The sequence below is a fragment of the Barbus barbus genome (genome assembly GCF_936440315.1).
Source record: "Barbus barbus genome assembly, chromosome: 49".
NCBI classification, from domain to species: domain Eukaryota; kingdom Metazoa; phylum Chordata; class Actinopteri; order Cypriniformes; family Cyprinidae; genus Barbus; species Barbus barbus.
Window position 1 is genome coordinate 14690414 of NC_136727.1, and position 17389 is coordinate 14707802.

The 17389-nt window shown below is 36.6% G+C and overlaps 1 protein-coding gene across 1 annotated transcript; it reads left to right on the plus strand.

Moving 5' to 3' along the window:
• The first annotated feature begins 627 nt into the window (after positions 1-627).
• On the plus strand, positions 628-13474 carry LOC306867274 (calpain-2 catalytic subunit-like). Its single transcript, XM_079412874.1, has 21 exons — positions 628-925; positions 1964-2033; positions 3224-3342; positions 3593-3726; positions 3927-4095; positions 7111-7194; positions 7278-7363; positions 7440-7514; positions 7596-7756; positions 7848-8017; positions 8478-8489; positions 8935-9146; positions 9347-9383; positions 9521-9586; positions 9670-9727; positions 9848-9912; positions 12224-12292; positions 12677-12755; positions 12845-12961; positions 13088-13146; positions 13237-13474. Exons 1-21 carry the CDS (start codon positions 689-691, stop codon positions 13258-13260), a joined length of 2103 nt encoding a protein of 700 aa, XP_079269000.1. The 5' UTR covers positions 628-688; the 3' UTR covers positions 13261-13474.
• The last annotated feature ends 3915 nt before the right edge of the window (positions 13475-17389 follow it).

Sequence of the window (17389 nt, forward strand, 5' to 3'; positions counted from 1 at the left end):
TTATAAAACGACAATCAAGACTATTATTCAACTCACTCAATTACAATTTCTAGTTTTATATTTGTATACATTTTTAATTATAATTTTTTTAAATGTTGTGAATGCCTTCATGTTCATAAACTGATTTTGTGGTTTTAACTACCATTACTGGCCTCTCCTTTTTTAATGTGAATATATAATATGTATGTAAAACGTAAATAAATGAACAATTAAAATATAAAATATTTAAAGAAAACAATAAATACTTTTTTTAAATATATATATATATATATATATATATATATATATATATATTTATATTTGTGTAATTAGAGTCAATAAACAGCAGGTTCCCAGTGTGACAATATACAATTGCACTATATATAAACATTCACTATATATAAACATTCACAATATCCTTCCTTCATAGTATTTGCTTATAAATTTTGTTTCCTAAAGTAAAGTGAACTAAATTATTTACATTTTATTCATAATGTATCTGCTACTATTTATTTTGCATCACAGGGTTACATGATGAGCAAAACCAGTTTGAAAGCAACACCTGCCCCCATGTGCTGACAGGTGGGTCTGACTCCACCCCTCACCGCTTTACCATACAGCAGCTCTCACTTTAAAACCATCATCAGTCTCATACAAACACGCACACTACACAAGCTTCAGAGAAACTGGAGTACGACTACTGGGCAGCATGTCTAATATTGCAAAAGTTCTTTCTAGGAGGCAGGACAGAGGAGAAGGAGTGGGAACAAACGAGAAAGCGATTCCCTTCAACAAGCAGGACTACCAGAGCCTGAAGCAGGAGTGTCTGGCCAAAGGAACCCTTTTCTGTGACCCGACCTTCCCTGCTGAATCCGACTCTCTGGGATACAATGAGCTCGGGCGGTATTCCTCCAAGACCAGAGGAGTGCAGTGGAAGAGGCCTAAGGTACAGCAGTGTGTGTTTGCTTTCTTCCACACAGGTGGAGTTTAGTTAAATATTAAGGTATGCTTTTGTGATCTTTTGATGTTGTATAGAATTTATTTCTACCTGAGACAAACCTTAAAATGACCTTTACCCAATTACTTAAATGCAAAAACGTATTTTTCGAAGTAGTGAGGTTATTTAAAGAGTATGGTGAGGTTAATTCAGTATAAAATAGTAATATCAATATTAAATATTAATTTAAAATAAATATAAATGTTAAAAACAGTATTTTTCTGTTTTTAAAACAATATTTTTGTTTTTGTCATGCTTTTCATTGTCATGAAATGATAAAAGTGTTTTAAGGTTAATTCAATATTTAATAATATTAAACATTTTTCACAAATAACAGTTAAATGTTACCGCATTGAACTAATTTGTAATTATCTGTTTTTGTATTTATTCAGATCTATTTGAAATCAATTAAGTTTAAGATGATATTTGCATTCACGAGGTACAACTGAAGGAGTTTTAGTGATTAATACAACTATTAAATTAATTTTAGAAATGGTAAAATTTAAAATGTATGTTTAATTGCCGTCTTAAAATCTTAATAAACCCAAAGTGGTGCAAAGAGTCCAATAACTATATACATAAATACAATGAAAGAAAAAAAAATTAAACAAACAGAACTTTTTCTGAGATACAAAACATGTATTGTTATGGGTGTGTGTGTGCATAGGTTTTCATGCGTGTGCGCGATATGCTCACTATGGTAACCGACGGCAGCTCAGGTTTCAGCTTAGGTGTGAGGATGATCTTGTGTGTGTGTGTGTGTTGATACTTAAAACATGCAATCAGTTTGCATTGTTATATAAACACGATGCATTTTATCTGTATTTTTTTCTTTTATGAATACGCAAGCCACAGCAGATTAGTTTAATTGAACCTTTTACATGTGCTGTTTGCTAAGAGCAAATATAAGCTATTGTCATTTAGGTGTACCTTTACATAATGTAACACTATCACCTCTAATTGTTCTCACATTGTCCCTTTTTAAAGGAGCTCTGGTCAAACCCTGAGTTCATTGTGGACGGCGCCAAGCGGACAGACATCTGCCAAGGAGCTTTAGGTGAGAAAAGAGCCTCTTGATCAGAATGATGGCCTGTAGCATAATTCATAAATTATCCACTAACAACAGATGAAGTCAGTATCGCTGCAAGTGCAGCATTAAAAAAAATAGATGAATATGGAATTTCAGGATATTTTATTATGCATTACTATATTAAATAAGGTGTTTAGTTGCCTCTATCTGCTGGTGTGTCTGCTTTATGTTGACATGAGTAAACTGTCCCCCACCTCAAACCCACACAGACTCATATTGTGCAGTGCTAATGACCTTGACGCACCAAATATAATCGTTATACATATGTGGCTTATATGATAATCAGTTTCTCAAAAACACATTAAATAATTACTTTTAACAATCAACATTTAATAATAATAATAATAAAAAACACTGCCCAGTTAAAATGATACATGAAGTGTATTAAAAGATATCAAGTGTATTAAAAGAAATGGATTGAAACTGAAGTGATATGACTCAGTGCCTCCTTCAGTTTTTTTACATCCGTATTGGTAAAAAGCGTAAAGTAGAAGGCATACAAAGTGGTATCATTTACTCTTAAAAATAGAGGTTCTTTATTCATATTTATGGTTCCATGAAAAACTTGTAACGTCCATGGGATCTTGTCATTCCACAAAAGGTTCTTTGTGGAAAAACGTTCCTCAGAATATTGAAATGTTGTTTTTCACAATAAGAAGAAATGGTTCTTTTAGAACTGTTCACTGGAAGGTTCTTTAAAGAACACAAAATGTTTCTTCTGGCGTCACTGTGAAAATACCCTTTTGGAACCTTTATTGAAGAGTGGAAGTTTTACATGACCATAGCACAATGGTGTGGGGCGAAATACATGCTCAAGTTTTAGTGGTAAGTGGATAAGAACAAAGTATGAACAACAATAATAGTGATGCTAGCTTTAGCAACCACTAATTAAAGTTACCTCACAACGCAAGTGCATTTCTTGTGTTGTGGGAAAACATATTGTGAGATATGGGAGTGGTTAAAAACCTATGCTTGAAGGTAAGCTTAAAGGTTGTAGGTTCAATCACCACTGAGCAATATGTATACCCGCAGGATCCTCTTTGAGCAAAACACGGAAGTCCAGGTTGTTCCTTGTCTGTAACAAATGAATTGGAAATCAGTTTGCATCAAACAATGAGCTCAATGCAGAAGTATAATGACATTTGATACATTGGCAGGTGACTGTTGGTTGCTGGCGGCTATTGCATCGTTGACTCTGGATAATGCAATTCTGGAGCGTGTAGTTCCACCTGGGCAGAGTTTTATAGAAGACTATGCCGGCATCTTTCACTTTCAGGTCAGAACATACAGTGGGATCAAATAGTCTGAGACCACACTAAAGATCTGGCATTGAAAACCTGGAAGTACAAAAAAAAAAAAAAAAAAATCACAACATTACAAAAAATAAAAAAAAATATATTTTCACTAGTGGTCTCAGAATTTTGGACCTAATGTGAGTATTAATTATAACACATAACCCTATTAGAATTCCAATGATCAATTAAGGGGACACTATCAGACTGATTGTTGTTGTTCTTGTCTCTCAGTTCTGGCAGTATGGTGAATGGGTGGATGTTGTCATTGATGACCGGCTGCCCACCGGAGATGGGAAGCTGCTGTTTGTTCATTCAGCCGAGGGCTCTGAGTTCTGGAGCGCCTTGTTGGAAAAGGCCTATGCAAAGTAAGTGTGTGTTTATTCATCATAAATTACCTGCTACTACTTACCTGAACTGTAATGCTGAACAAAAACTGAGTCATCTGAAATGCTTGGTATAAACACTGTGCCAAACCACAGACTAGAAAACACACAATGTTCATACAACATGTCACATATCCATGACATGACCAACCAGTGGCGCTGATTATTCCCATATTTTGAAGGCTTAATGGCTCATATGAAGCTCTGACGGGAGGTTCAACCACTGAGGGTTTTGAGGATTTCACCGGAGGCGTCGCTGAGAGCTATGAGCTGAGCAAAGCTCCTCCATACCTGTTTAAGCTCATGCAGAAAGCACTGACGCTGGGATCATTACTGGGCTGCTCCATTGATGTGAGTCACATTCCATTTCTGTTATTTCACATCATTTTAAACTTATAACTGTGGTCTGTGGTCTAGTTAACAAACATGATTTAGACACCCAAGCTTTTACAGCATTTACGACGATTCAGGATATTAATTTCCTTGTGAAACAAACAATTTGCGTGTGCTCTGTGGGTGTTTTGCAAGCGACTTGCAAAGAATACTTGCCACATATGCAAATAGGTTGGACTCACCCATATTTAAAGGAGGATTTTGTGCCTGGAAATATCAAATGTTTGCTCACTTATGACTCGCACTAAATACCAGGAGTTTCAAGTTTGACTATTATCATTGCTGTTATACATAATAAATAGGGATGCACTGATATAAACTTGACTAATAATGATTATTTTTATTTTGAATCTGATAACCACTATATTGTCCAGTATACAGTATATGAAACAAATGAAACAATTAGCCAGTACTGGCTTGAGTCTAGTTACTGAAACTGAGCCGACACCATCGGCATTGGGCCACAGTCATGCCAACCAAAATGGTACACTTATACAGAATTACAACTTCTAAAATATTAAAGACTCCTTCCAGTTTTTACATAAAACCATAGCTTTGAATAATTTTCCTCCACAAAATGACATTGTTACCTTAAAATCCTTAAGATGGCATCTACTTCCAACTAAAATAAAATATAGTTTTTACAGTGTCCTTTTTAAGCCTACATGTACTTGTGCATGTCAACTAAATATGTCACCTGTATAAAGATTAAGGGTTTGACCCTTACCCCATTTCTTTTCATGGCATCCCCACCGACTAGCCCATGAATTACCCCATAACATCCATATGTGCTCCCCTTTTGAGAGACAAAAAGGGGAACAGACAATGTATGCATATTCAGACAATCTCAGACTGATAACATGAATGGTAACTCTGGTAAATGTTAACATTTGGAACATACTTTTAGAAGAATTTGTTAACATTCTGGCCCGCTCTTTTCTTCCTCCATCTCTGTCCAAAGTGAGCAGCAGCCATGTTTTGATGAACTTTTCAATCTCTCCATCTGATGCACTGCCAGTACTTGTATTTCTTTGCACTGATTGAAGAAGAAGAAGAAAAAAAAAAGATCAGTTACAATACTATAGACCAGTGGTGTCAAACTCATTTCCTGGAGGGCCGCAGCTCTGCAAGTTTAGCTCCAAGTCACACCTGCTTGGAAGTTTCTAGTAAGCCTGAAGATCTTGATTAGCTGGATCAGGTGTGTCTGATTATGCTTGGAGCTAAACGCTAGCACTATGTCAGCAAACTCACAATTATAGCTTCATTATAAATAAACATTACTTAGATATTATATGTGTAGAACAGTTTATTAAAATTATTTTATATGCTGGCTTATCAAAAGTTTACTCACCAGGGTAGCAAGTTCTTCTGGTCTTCTGGCAATTAGCAGCACAAAAAGCCCGTCAGGTTTTGTCATTAGATGTCAAAGCTAGCGCGCATGTCTTGAAACTCATATGGCAAAAATAATGTTAAAGTTCCCTAAACCACTGCTTGTTTCATTATATGAATTAAATCAATAATTAACCAAATATAGTTAAAGAAAAAAGAGAATGTTGGATTAAAGGAAAAAATATTAATAGGAATTAAAATAAAAAATACACGAAAAATAGCATAACATGGGCAGGTAAAAGATATTATGTTTAAGTTTAAGTGTCATTGCTACATATACTATTTATCATATTGTAAACGGAGGCCCACCCCCAGCACTCAACCTAAACTGGTTCTGTATGCATGCTCATATCTCGAATGCATGCCCGAATGTGGCTAAATGTGCCGTGTCTCAGTGCAAATCCAGCCAGATCCGCACATCCGAAGCCTAGCCAAATCTGGCAACCATTACTGGGCCAGAGCTGGCTCACTTTCGGTGAGCCGTTGCCAGAACACAGCCGAGTGAGCCGACACTCAGCCACAATTGGCCCAATTGTGCTGGCTACCTGGGTAATACTACAGAAATTTTATAATCAAGTGTATAACTAAAACACTGTTTAGTCTTCACTGTATGAATCAAATATGAATTGATTCCTATTAAAGAGCATATTTTGTTGTATTAACATGAATGACAGACAGTTGCAGGTAAATTAGGCTGCTTTCCCTTTAAGAAAGACTGCACAGATCCAATATAGTGAAACACAGGAAACTGTGCTATGAGTACCTCAGTCATCCAATGCAGGAAATGGAGGTACAATATGCAGTATGTAAGAGGGAATCTCCACATTATAAAACCTAGCAAATGTGTTTTGTAAGGTCTATCCCGCCGCCAAACAAATGTCCTGTATAGACATACCTTTAGAACAGGCCCATGATGGTGCCAAACTCCTCGTGGAGTGGGTTCCAGGCACTGTCCACTGGAGAGTGTGCCTTCAACTGCAGGCATTAGCAGGCTTCATAGCTATGTGAACGAGAAAGATTCTGAGGTAATATGGCACTCGGCACTGACTTTATAGCGGCTGAGTCCGCCAACCAGGCAAGCACTCAAAATGACATTGGCTTGTACAGCGCAATAGCGTGATTTTAATAAGGCTTCAGGAATGTTTTAAGAAAGGGATTCCCCTAGCGTTTTACACAATGTTGAGAGACCGACTTGAAATGGAACTCTATTTAACATAAAGCTTGTCCCACTCTGTATTTTCTCATTCATGCTTGTTTCTTTTTCACTCCTGGGTCAGGTGTATATAATTTGTAAGTGTGCTATGTGATGCGATATATTTGCATACCGCGAAATAAATGATAAAGCAATCTCTAATGATACACACTTGTACCATGGTAACGAAAATATACCTTCATACTACCCAGCCCTACACACTGTTTAAATGTCTCTCCTGCTCACCAAAGCTGGGTTTATTTGATCAAAAATATAGTAAAAACCATAGTTTTAATATTTAAAATAACTGTTTTCTGATTTAATAATTAAAAAAAAAAAAGTAATTATTTCTGTAATGCAAAGCTGAATTTTTTTGCATAATCATTGAGCAGATTACCAGTTCATATGAGTCAGAGGCGGTGACGAGTCTGAAGCTGGTGAAGGGTCATGCCTACTCCGTCACGGGCACAGAGGAGGTCAGAAACTGGCACTGACACTGAAATGTGGATTTGATAGGAAAACCTCAAAGGAGTCCTAATGGCTGTCATCTTACTTACAGGTTCATTCCTATGGCCATCTGGTTCAACTGGTGCGTATCAGGAACCCGTGGGGTCAGGTGGAGTGGACGGGCCCTTGGAGTGACAAGTGAGTTTCCCTAAACATGTGTTACTCCTTCAACATCGGTCTTGAGAGTCCAGTAAAATATTTCCAATGTCTTTAGTTCCAAAGAGTGGAACAGCATCCAACCAGAGGAGAAAGATAAATTGGTTTATTCAGGTGAAGATGGAGAGTTCTGGTAAGAGAACTTGAGCTTTTTCCCCTAAAAAACGTAACCAATATGTTGACGAATACTGACCAAACTTCCTTGTCCTGTCAGGATGGCGTATTCGGACTTCATACAGCAGTTCTCAAAGTTGGAGATCTGTAATCTGACTCCAGACACTCTTTCAAGCGAAGATGCGAGCCACTGGAACTACAGCCAGTTTGAAGGCAACTGGAGGGTGGGATCCACTGCAGGGGGTTGCAGGAACAACCCAGGTAAATTAAATCAACCACAATGTGCTTGAAACTAGGTTTGTTTAAGCTGTTTTTTGATCCATGGTTTGACCGTTTGGTTCCTTCTCTCCAGCTACATTCTGCTCAAACCCTCAGTATGTGATCAAGTTGGAGGAAGAAGATGATGATCCTCATGATGGAGAGGACGGCTGCACGATCCTCGTGGGTCTGATGCAGAAAGATGGTCGTAAAGATAAACGCTTTGGACGGGACCTGAACACCATTGGCTTTGCTATCTATAAGGTAACTATTAATATCGCAGACAACATTACAACCAGCAGAACCACCAACTTTACTATCACAATCACATGGTCTTAGTTCCAGAGGTGTTTTTTTCCCATTCATTTTCTTCAATTTCTTCAAAGAGTCCTGAACTAAACCAACCTGCTTCAAGATGAATCACAGCATTTCAAACTTTAATTTGAAGCAATTCATGGGTAGTGTAGTTCTTCACCTGGAGTTTGGAAAGTTTTTTTTTCTTTAAATACAGTTGAAATATCGATTAATTGCCTCTAAGCTCATGGTAGGTTTTCAAATGTTAAAATAATGTGATTTTACTTCCAGAACGCAACTGTTGCACTTTATTTAACACTCTTTTCCAATGACAGATCCGTCAACATTACCACTAAATCACAGAATATTTTTATGGTGAGTTGTATGAATTTGAACACTGAATTATACAATATTCTTTGATGTTTTTCAGGTTCCAGATGAGGTGTGTATTAACTCAAGATGTTTGTACATAAGAGTAACTGGACACCACAAACGTAACCAGTTGTTTTTCAATTTTTATGATACCACAGAGACTCTAAAGAGACATGATGATGGTTAAAAAGGAAGAAAAGATATTTCAGTGCTCTTTGTGTTCCCCTAAGAAACTTTGCATTCATTGGCAAAGCTTTTGTGATGGAAATAATATGAGGTGGGAGCAAAAATGAAAAGTCTTTTAAAGGAAAGCAATCCTTTTGTTAAAGAAATTAAAGTTTTTTGTGTGAATAATTGTTTTGCAAGAGAATGCGTGAACACTAAAGCATTAAAATGTCATTTTTCCACCCATTTTTTTCTATCATGTCGCTTTGGGGCATCAGATAATACATATAAATGAAACAACCTTTACAAGTTTTCAGATGCCATTTCATCCATCTGTGTTTGTGTTGCAGATCATGGGTCGCAATAACATTCATCTCGGTCCTGATGTATTGCTGCGCCAGCGGTCCATTGCAGGGAGCAACACCTTCATCAACCTGCGAGAGGTGAGCGAGCGCTTCAAACTGCCTCCGGGTGAATACGTCATAATCCCCTCCACTTTCGAGCCACATCGCAAGGGGGGCTTCGTACTGCGTGTGTTCACAGAGAAAGAGGCTGCTGCCAGGTTTGTCCCAAGTGTTTTTTGTATATTTCAGGATATATATTTAATATAGTTCTCATTTTAGACCACATGGTGGTGATGATGATGTTGCATAGGTTTTGTTGTGCCTTGAGAGGACATATGGTTTCTATCAGATTGTCAGACCTAAGCATTTTTCTATTTAAATCCAAATGCATGATGAATGTTTCTGACTCTCATCTCAGCCCGATGGATACGGATATCAGTGCAAATGTGAAAAAGGTGAATGAGAATTTATCATTTATAAACATGTGTATTATGATTTATCAGAAAGACATTTCTATAAATTCAGATATACCCCATATCAAATTAAAAATTACTTTTCTTTAATGAATTTAAATGTTTTTTTCCTTTCCCAGCAATACATATCTGAGAGTGATGTGGACCCACATTTCAAACAGCTTTTCAATCAGATTGCTGGAAATGTAAGTCACATGGATGGTCATTTTCAGTTTTGGGTCGATATAATTTCTTTCCTAGTATGCCTGATCTTGTCTTCAATCCGCAGGACTCAGAGGTGTCTGTGTTTGAACTACAGCAGATCCTGGACAGTGTTACCTCAAAACGTGGGAAAATAAACATTTCCAGTTTTATTCACATTTATTTAAATGTATATCTGAATTTGATTTGAAATCACCATGAAATTGTTTAACATTCTGGTCATTTTCAAAATGTATTTAACACAGGAACTGATCTGAAGACAGATGGATTTAGTATAGAAACCTGTCGCCACATTATGAGCCTGCTAGATGTATCCTTACCTCACTGGATCATATGAATGGATACTAAATGGATTAATGCAGAGACTTTTCCCGAGTTCAAGTTAATATTTTTAACACATTCACTTGTTCACAGTTCTCTTAGGTTGATTACTATTTCTTTTTTGTATCTTTTGTATGCTTTTTAAACACAGATTATCTGAATGTTTTAAAGGGGTCATGAAGTGCCTTTTTTATTATGTTGTACTGTTCTCTGAGGTCCACTTATAATGTTATCCAAATTTTTACATAAAAAAACATCATAATTTAGAAGTAATAGGCTATTTTCTGTTCTGTTTTGACCCCCTCATCTAAACGCTCCCTTTAAATAGGTGTTCAGGATTGCAGTCTTGGAAGTAAATGCCTACTGCTATGATTGGCTAAGTTGTGTATGTTTTGTTTTAATTACTGTAATTCCAAAATGACAACACGCAACATTCTACTCAGAGATTCCCATGTTCTCGGACTCAGGCCCTGTTTGCACTAGTGTGTAAAACTGCGTTTTAAAATGAAAACGATCCTAGTCTACACTACACAACTGAAAACGCATGTCACATGACCATTCCTGCAGGTACAACCATAGTAGGTAGATTCCCTATTATTTAGATGGCGGATGTGTCTACGTGCTTGGAGCAGTCGAATGTACCCATACATATCTATGGCTACAACAATGAGCATGATGCTATTGTTTACACGGTCGTCAAGGATACGCAGAGAGAATGTGGGCTGTGCCATCGTTTTCAAAAGTCTCCCTCTGCGTCCCAAATGACACACTATGCACTTATGCACTATGTGCTCAACCATGTAGTGTATGAATTTATTATAAGGTTACTTTGTCATTAATAATCGGAGTCTGATAGCCTCGCCCCCTTTGCGACATAATTAAAGCTCCGACAGTTGAGTGCATGAAGTGTTCAACATTCCACACTTCGTTTTATTGATCATCCGGGTATTTAAAGTGCACTTTTTCAGTGTGAAAGCACTACTCGCATTATTTCTACTACAAAATGTCAGAATAGTGCATAAGTGCATCGATCCCAGGGAGGTCTGTAGGGATCGATGACCTGCCTGTCCTAACTCAGGACAAAGGAGGAAGGTTGGGAGTGGGGTTAGCACCCCCACCCCGTAAAAAAACTAATTTGCTACAGAAACATCAATTACAGATAAAACAGAAAACTTTGCACTGAGAGAGGAAGGATCTTCTTCACGAAGACGTATGAGGCTGTGTGGTGAAAGCTGGAAGGAAGCCAATAAGCCGACTACCCTTCTCTGCTTCAGGAGAATAAACATCGGCACATGGAATGCCAGGACCATGTACAAGTCAGGAAAGACGGCGCAGGTAGCAGCCGAGATGAGGAACAATAACCTGACCTTGTTAGGCATCAGCGAAGCGCGGTGGACCCAAGCTGGACAGAGACGACTGATGACAGGAGAGCTGTTGCTGTACTTAGGGCATGAAGAGAGTGACGCACCCCACACACAAGGAGTAGGCTTCATGTTGTCCAAACAGGCACAGAGGGCTCTGATTGGATGGGAGGCGCATGGCCCCAGGATCATCACAGCATCTTTCCGGACCAAGAGGAGGAGGATCAAGATGAACATCGTTCAGTGCTACGCTCCAACGAATGACAGAACAGATCCTGCACAGACCAGATTGCAGAATCCAATATAGTAGGCACAGCGTCGTCTTGTAGTTTAAATTTTTCTGAAAATCCTGCATCAAATTAAGCCTTGTTTTGTAAATTAATCTGCGGTGAAATGAAGTGAACATAGGACCAAGTTCATTTACTCTTTCCTAATGTTGGGATCAACCAGAAGGCAATGCAAGGACTGTGTTTTTCCACAACTTGGCACAGCGTTGTCTTGTCTTCGGAGCGTCTTTATTGTTAGGTTTCTGCATAGACCTGCGTTTGCCTCTCTCCTTATTTAATTAATGTCGTTACTTAATATCGTTGGGTGGGGCTAAACAGGCAGTGATGTAGAAGTAGGCGTTCATCTTCCTCTTTGGAGGCGGTGTTTAGCCTCACTATTACATCATAGAGTGGCACATTCCACAAGCTGTCGTTTTGGCAGACTGCCTTCAATATAAGCTGTTTAGACTAATGAGAAAGTTTTCAGTTCTGAAACTTACAGGATGAGTTTATAGTACAATGACCTTTTTATGTCAAAAGATAAAGGGAATTTTGATTTCTCAGTTCATGACCCCTTTAATTGTGAATAATGTTCTCAACAGAGTCATTTCATTGTACAAACACAGCAACCAAATGAATTATAAACCTACTATAACCCTTGACCTTGGTCCAGAAAGATGGCAGTGGCAAACTCGGCCTTGTGGAGTTTCATATACTGTGGATAAAGATCCAGAAATATTTGGTATAATATATATTTTAGATAAATTATATAAATTAAAGATGAAAAATCAGTAATACATTGAAAAAAATAATTTGTTGAATTTATAAAAAATATTTAAGGTAAGTGGTTGCAATCGATTTATTTTAGCTGCATTTAAATAAACAAATTTAGTTTCGACGTTTTTATTTTTTAAATGTAGCTAAAATTAAATTGTTTGCAACACTTACCTTAAAACAAGTTACTATAATTTTTTCAGTGTATTAGCTGATAACCGATAAAGTACAGATCTATTGTGCATCCTTAGTACAGAGCAACAACTTTGTGGGCTCTAAATTTCAGATAAATTCTTCATTGTATTTAGTGATTTTAAATACTTAATGTGGATTTTATATCATACCTCACCAGGAGGTTTTTAAGAAGCATGATACAGACAACTCAGGCACAATGAGTTCCCATGAGATGAGAGATGCCGTGCAAGAAGCAGGTAATTAATCTACGGTTAGTCAGACCATTGAGGACAACATAGTCATTAATTTCTTGTGCATTAATGATTGTATTTGCTTTTCTCTACAGGATTCCAGCTGAACAATGAGGTACTTGAGGTGATAATCTCACGTTATGCCAATCAGCAGTACGCCATTGACTGTGATTGCTTTGTTGGCTGCCTGATTCGCCTGGAAATGCTCTTCAGTAAGTTTTGCTGAAGATTGTCCAGTTTAATGTTTTAAATTACCTGAAATAAATAGCTATGAATAGGAATTACAAAAATTTGTTAATGCTGGTTTACATTAACATTTTCATCCGTGCTCTTCACAGAAATATTTAAAACATTCGATAAGAAGAGCACTGGGAAAATCGAGCTGGATATCCTGCAGGTGACACACAAGTGTGAACGTGGATTACAATTTTTGTATTTTCTCAATTCAGCATTTCCATTTACAGATGTGTTGTTTTGTGTTTTGCAGTGGCTTTGCTTGGCCCTTAGTTGAAAATCCACTTACCTTGCACCAGGTTGCGTCAGGTTAGTCCATTAATTTCCTGCAAATAAATTGAAGAGGATGCAGCAGACCTGGAATACCAAAGAGTAAAATCAGAGTAAAATCAACCAAAGACGGGTTTAATCTAAACTTGGAATTGCTTACAGAATGCAGTTTGTTTATGGTGCTCATCTGATGAAAATAAAACCATTTGTCACTTAAATGCACAGATATCTCATGACTATTTTTTTTTTATGTGAGAGACTTCCGATTCATTAACTGCTCAATATGAGTCTCAGGTCTGGCAGGGATTGTAGGTGGGGGGAGTGAATGTACAGCGCTCTCAACACCTTCAATACCACGACTGAGGTGCCCTTAAGCAAGGCACCGATCCCCCAACTGCTGCCCGGGCACCGCAGCATAAATGGCTGCCCACTGCTGCGGGTGTATATCCACTACTGTGTGTTTGCACTAGGATGGGTTAAATGCAGGGCACAAGTTCCGAGTATGGGTAACCATACTTGGTCACGTCACTTTCACTTTGTCACTTTTTTCAAATACCAGTTTGCAACATGCAGCAGTGTACACTGTACGGTGTATACAGTGAATACACTAATAGTCTGTTATAACAGACTGTTTGTTCAGCTAAAATAATTGGAAACTGGTAAGACTGGAAGCTTTGCACATTAAAGTTAAAATGGCCACGAACGCTCTAAACTAAGGTCGATATGTTGTCCAGTAGCTATATTTTATAGGGCTGAAACTAGGCAATACTCACAGATTTTACACAGTCTTCCATCAAGTATGGATAGTAGCCTACACAAATAGGCGTCAACACAGGATTAACACCTTTTTTTACATTTACCTTTACATTTAGTCATTTTGCAGACACTTTTATCCAATGCGACTTACAAATGGGGGATACACATAAAGCGATTCTTCTTAATAAAGAGGCAAACAGACGCGGGAAGTATTCGTAATACCAAGTTTCATGCATTGTTCAAATAGAAAGGGAAGGAATAGCCTAAATAAAGAGAAAGACAAAGGTTTTTTTTTTTTTTTTTTTTAATTTAGGATGAAATAAAGTAGTGTCGAAAGAGATGAGTTTTCAGCTGTCGCTTAAAACTTGTAATTTTTTCAAAATTTTTCAAAAATTTAAATTTTTAACGCTTGCATCATTTTAAGTCTGGAGATCTAGTAAATGATAAATACGTTTGAGGATTGAGATTACCATACCGACATGAGAATCATTTTCAACTATCAATAGCCTATTTCCACAATCATGTCTTGTCTTATGTTTAGAATCAAAACTAGCAATGCGCGATTTGCTGATGAATCGCTCATTTTAGTCGGTTCATTTCAATTAACAGTTTTTAAACGGATTAATCTATTTTAGTCGATAACTCGCACTGAATCGTTTGGAGCAGTTTCTCAGTAATTAGGATAGTTTATAAAACATAGTAGCCTACATTTGGTAATCTCTCAGCATTGTATAAGCATAATAGCTATTATTATTGCCAACAGCATTTTGAAAGTTCATTTTTGAAGATTTTAGTCTTGTCGTATAAATTAGTCATTAGAGTGTAAATCTGGCTAAATGTGTGAGATGCAGTTTTTTTTTCCATTTCAACAAGAACAAGGTCTATTAGTTTTATTATTAACAACATTAACTGGCACAAAAAATACAACATTTCAGTGCTTTCAAGACAGTATAGCTACATGTTTTTAGAGCTTTTTTATATAAAAAAAGAAAAAAGGTTTATGTATAAAATAATGTCATTTAATTTGCAAAGAGCCCACTTCTTAGATGGTATTTTAAAATAGCTAACTGAAAGCTATTTGTTTCTTTTTCCAGTCCACAGTTCCCATATTTTCTAAAACATGCTTAACTGTATCTATGTCTTCAATTTTGTCATTTGTTTTAAATTTTCCATGTTTTTTCCACCTTTAATGTGTAAAAAGTTGTCATGACGTCACATGTTTATTTTGGGTTTATCAAAGGAAAGGTGTAGATTTGCTTGCAAATTATGTTTAGGTTATAATTAAACAGAAATAAACTAATATTTAGTACAATCATATATAGCCCATCATCATGTCAACAAATAGCATGTACAATGCCATATCCCACTATATAACAAAAAAAACAAACATTTCACATGCCTCAACAAGAAGGAACAAGGAAAAAACAGAAGAAAAAGGAGAGCGGGTACATTATACATTATACATATTTACATTTCCATAGGATATTGCAATGCAATTTTAATTCAGCAAAAATACTTTGCAGGTAAGCACCATTAAATAATGTATTTTATGTGAAAATGTTAAAGGAGGAGTATATATTAATCATTTTAACTGCTTTACTATTTTTAGATTTTGACATCACATCTACATACATTTTAATCTCTTTTTAAAGCACTAAAAGAGGTTTGCCTTTTGTAAACTTGCATTTATTAATGTGAAATTTACATTGAAATAAAATAACATTTATACTAAAACCAACATCCTTTAAAGAGTGATCCTTGATATAATAACCCAAAATCGCATGTTTAGGCCTATAAGATAAGGAAAAGGTTTTTAAAATATTATCAGCAATGAAAACCTTCACATTATTCCAGAAATGCTGGGTATATGGCAGGACCAAAACAAATGAGAAATTGTTTCAGTGGAGCATTCACAAAAATAGCATTTTAAATCCATACCAATTTTAAATATTTATAGAAATTCTTTTGTAGGATAAACTCTATGAATTAATTTATATGATATTTCCCGAACCGTTCTTTTTTTTATGTAAGGAGGAATTTGTAAGGAGGAGTTTTTGAGGTAATGACCAAACTTGAGACCAATTTAGAGATACTATTACAGTAGAATATAACAGAAGGTGTATAAATGCTCTCTTTTAAAAACAAGGATCTAATTTTATAGTTGTTAGTCTTTAATGCAGAGAAACAGAAACAGGTCTAGGAGGACAGACAGAAAGTGCCGATGTATATACACTGCTTTTGAACAGCATATGTACACCTGCAGGTATGGCCTTAGTAAGCACCTTGAATTCTTTTAATGTAACAGGTCAATTATATCTTGAGATAAAGTCTTCAAACGTAAGTAAAGTCCCTTCATTATTAAGTAACTTCACTAATAACAACCCGTTACTAAACCAATTGTGAAAAAACAAAGACTTATTTCTATACAAAATACTGGCATTATTCCAGATAAGAAAACTATGAGGGGAAAAGTTGTGTTTGTAAATAAGACTCCAGGTAGCAAGTAGGCCTACTTGTTGGTAAAATTCAGAAAGTGTGAATTGGAAGTTACTTTTTAGAGAGCTAAAATCTATCAAATTCAGACCACCTGAATGAATTATTACAGATTTCTTAAAATAATAAAATTTTGTTTTCCACCAAATTTTGTCAACATGCCGTCAATATGATATAGGCTATAGCTCATCATGCTATAGGTAAATATGCACTATACGCAGGGATGAGCAGTATTTCAAATACAAAATACTATTTTGTATTTTTTTTAAATACATTTAATCTTAGTATTTTTGCATTTTCAAAATACATAAAATACTTTTTTATCAATCAACCTCTTTATTAGACTGCTGGTTTCCTGTATCAACTAGATCAAATATGCCACTTCCATGTGAGCTGCAGCTGTATGACGCCATCTAGGATTGGGTAATGACATTTTCTGGATTCCTGTAAGAAAATAAGGAATAATACTGCCTTCGTGTCAAAATTTCCTATTTCCAGTTTCAGAAGTCCTGATTACAAGCATGTCACATTCAAGTGCTTTAGTAGGAGACAGAGGCGACGAACCGAGGGCGGGGCTGAGCGGGGGGCGTGCACCTGAGACCCGCAGTGACGGATTGATTGAGCTCCTGCAGGGGCGTGGTTAGAAAGTGCTATCATACGTCACAGGGGCAGCACTCAGATGTTTTTACACCATATATTGTAGAATTAAAACTCTTTATAACCAAATGTCAAAACATTTACTCGAATCAATGCACAGCACTAATAAAGACACAGTCTTACAGATCATTAACTCAAAAAAGTTGTTTTAGGGTTTAGTTACCCTTTAATGTTGTGTGCTTGAGTCTCCTTGGTTATTGATGCCCAAATAAATGATCTTGTCCAGTCAG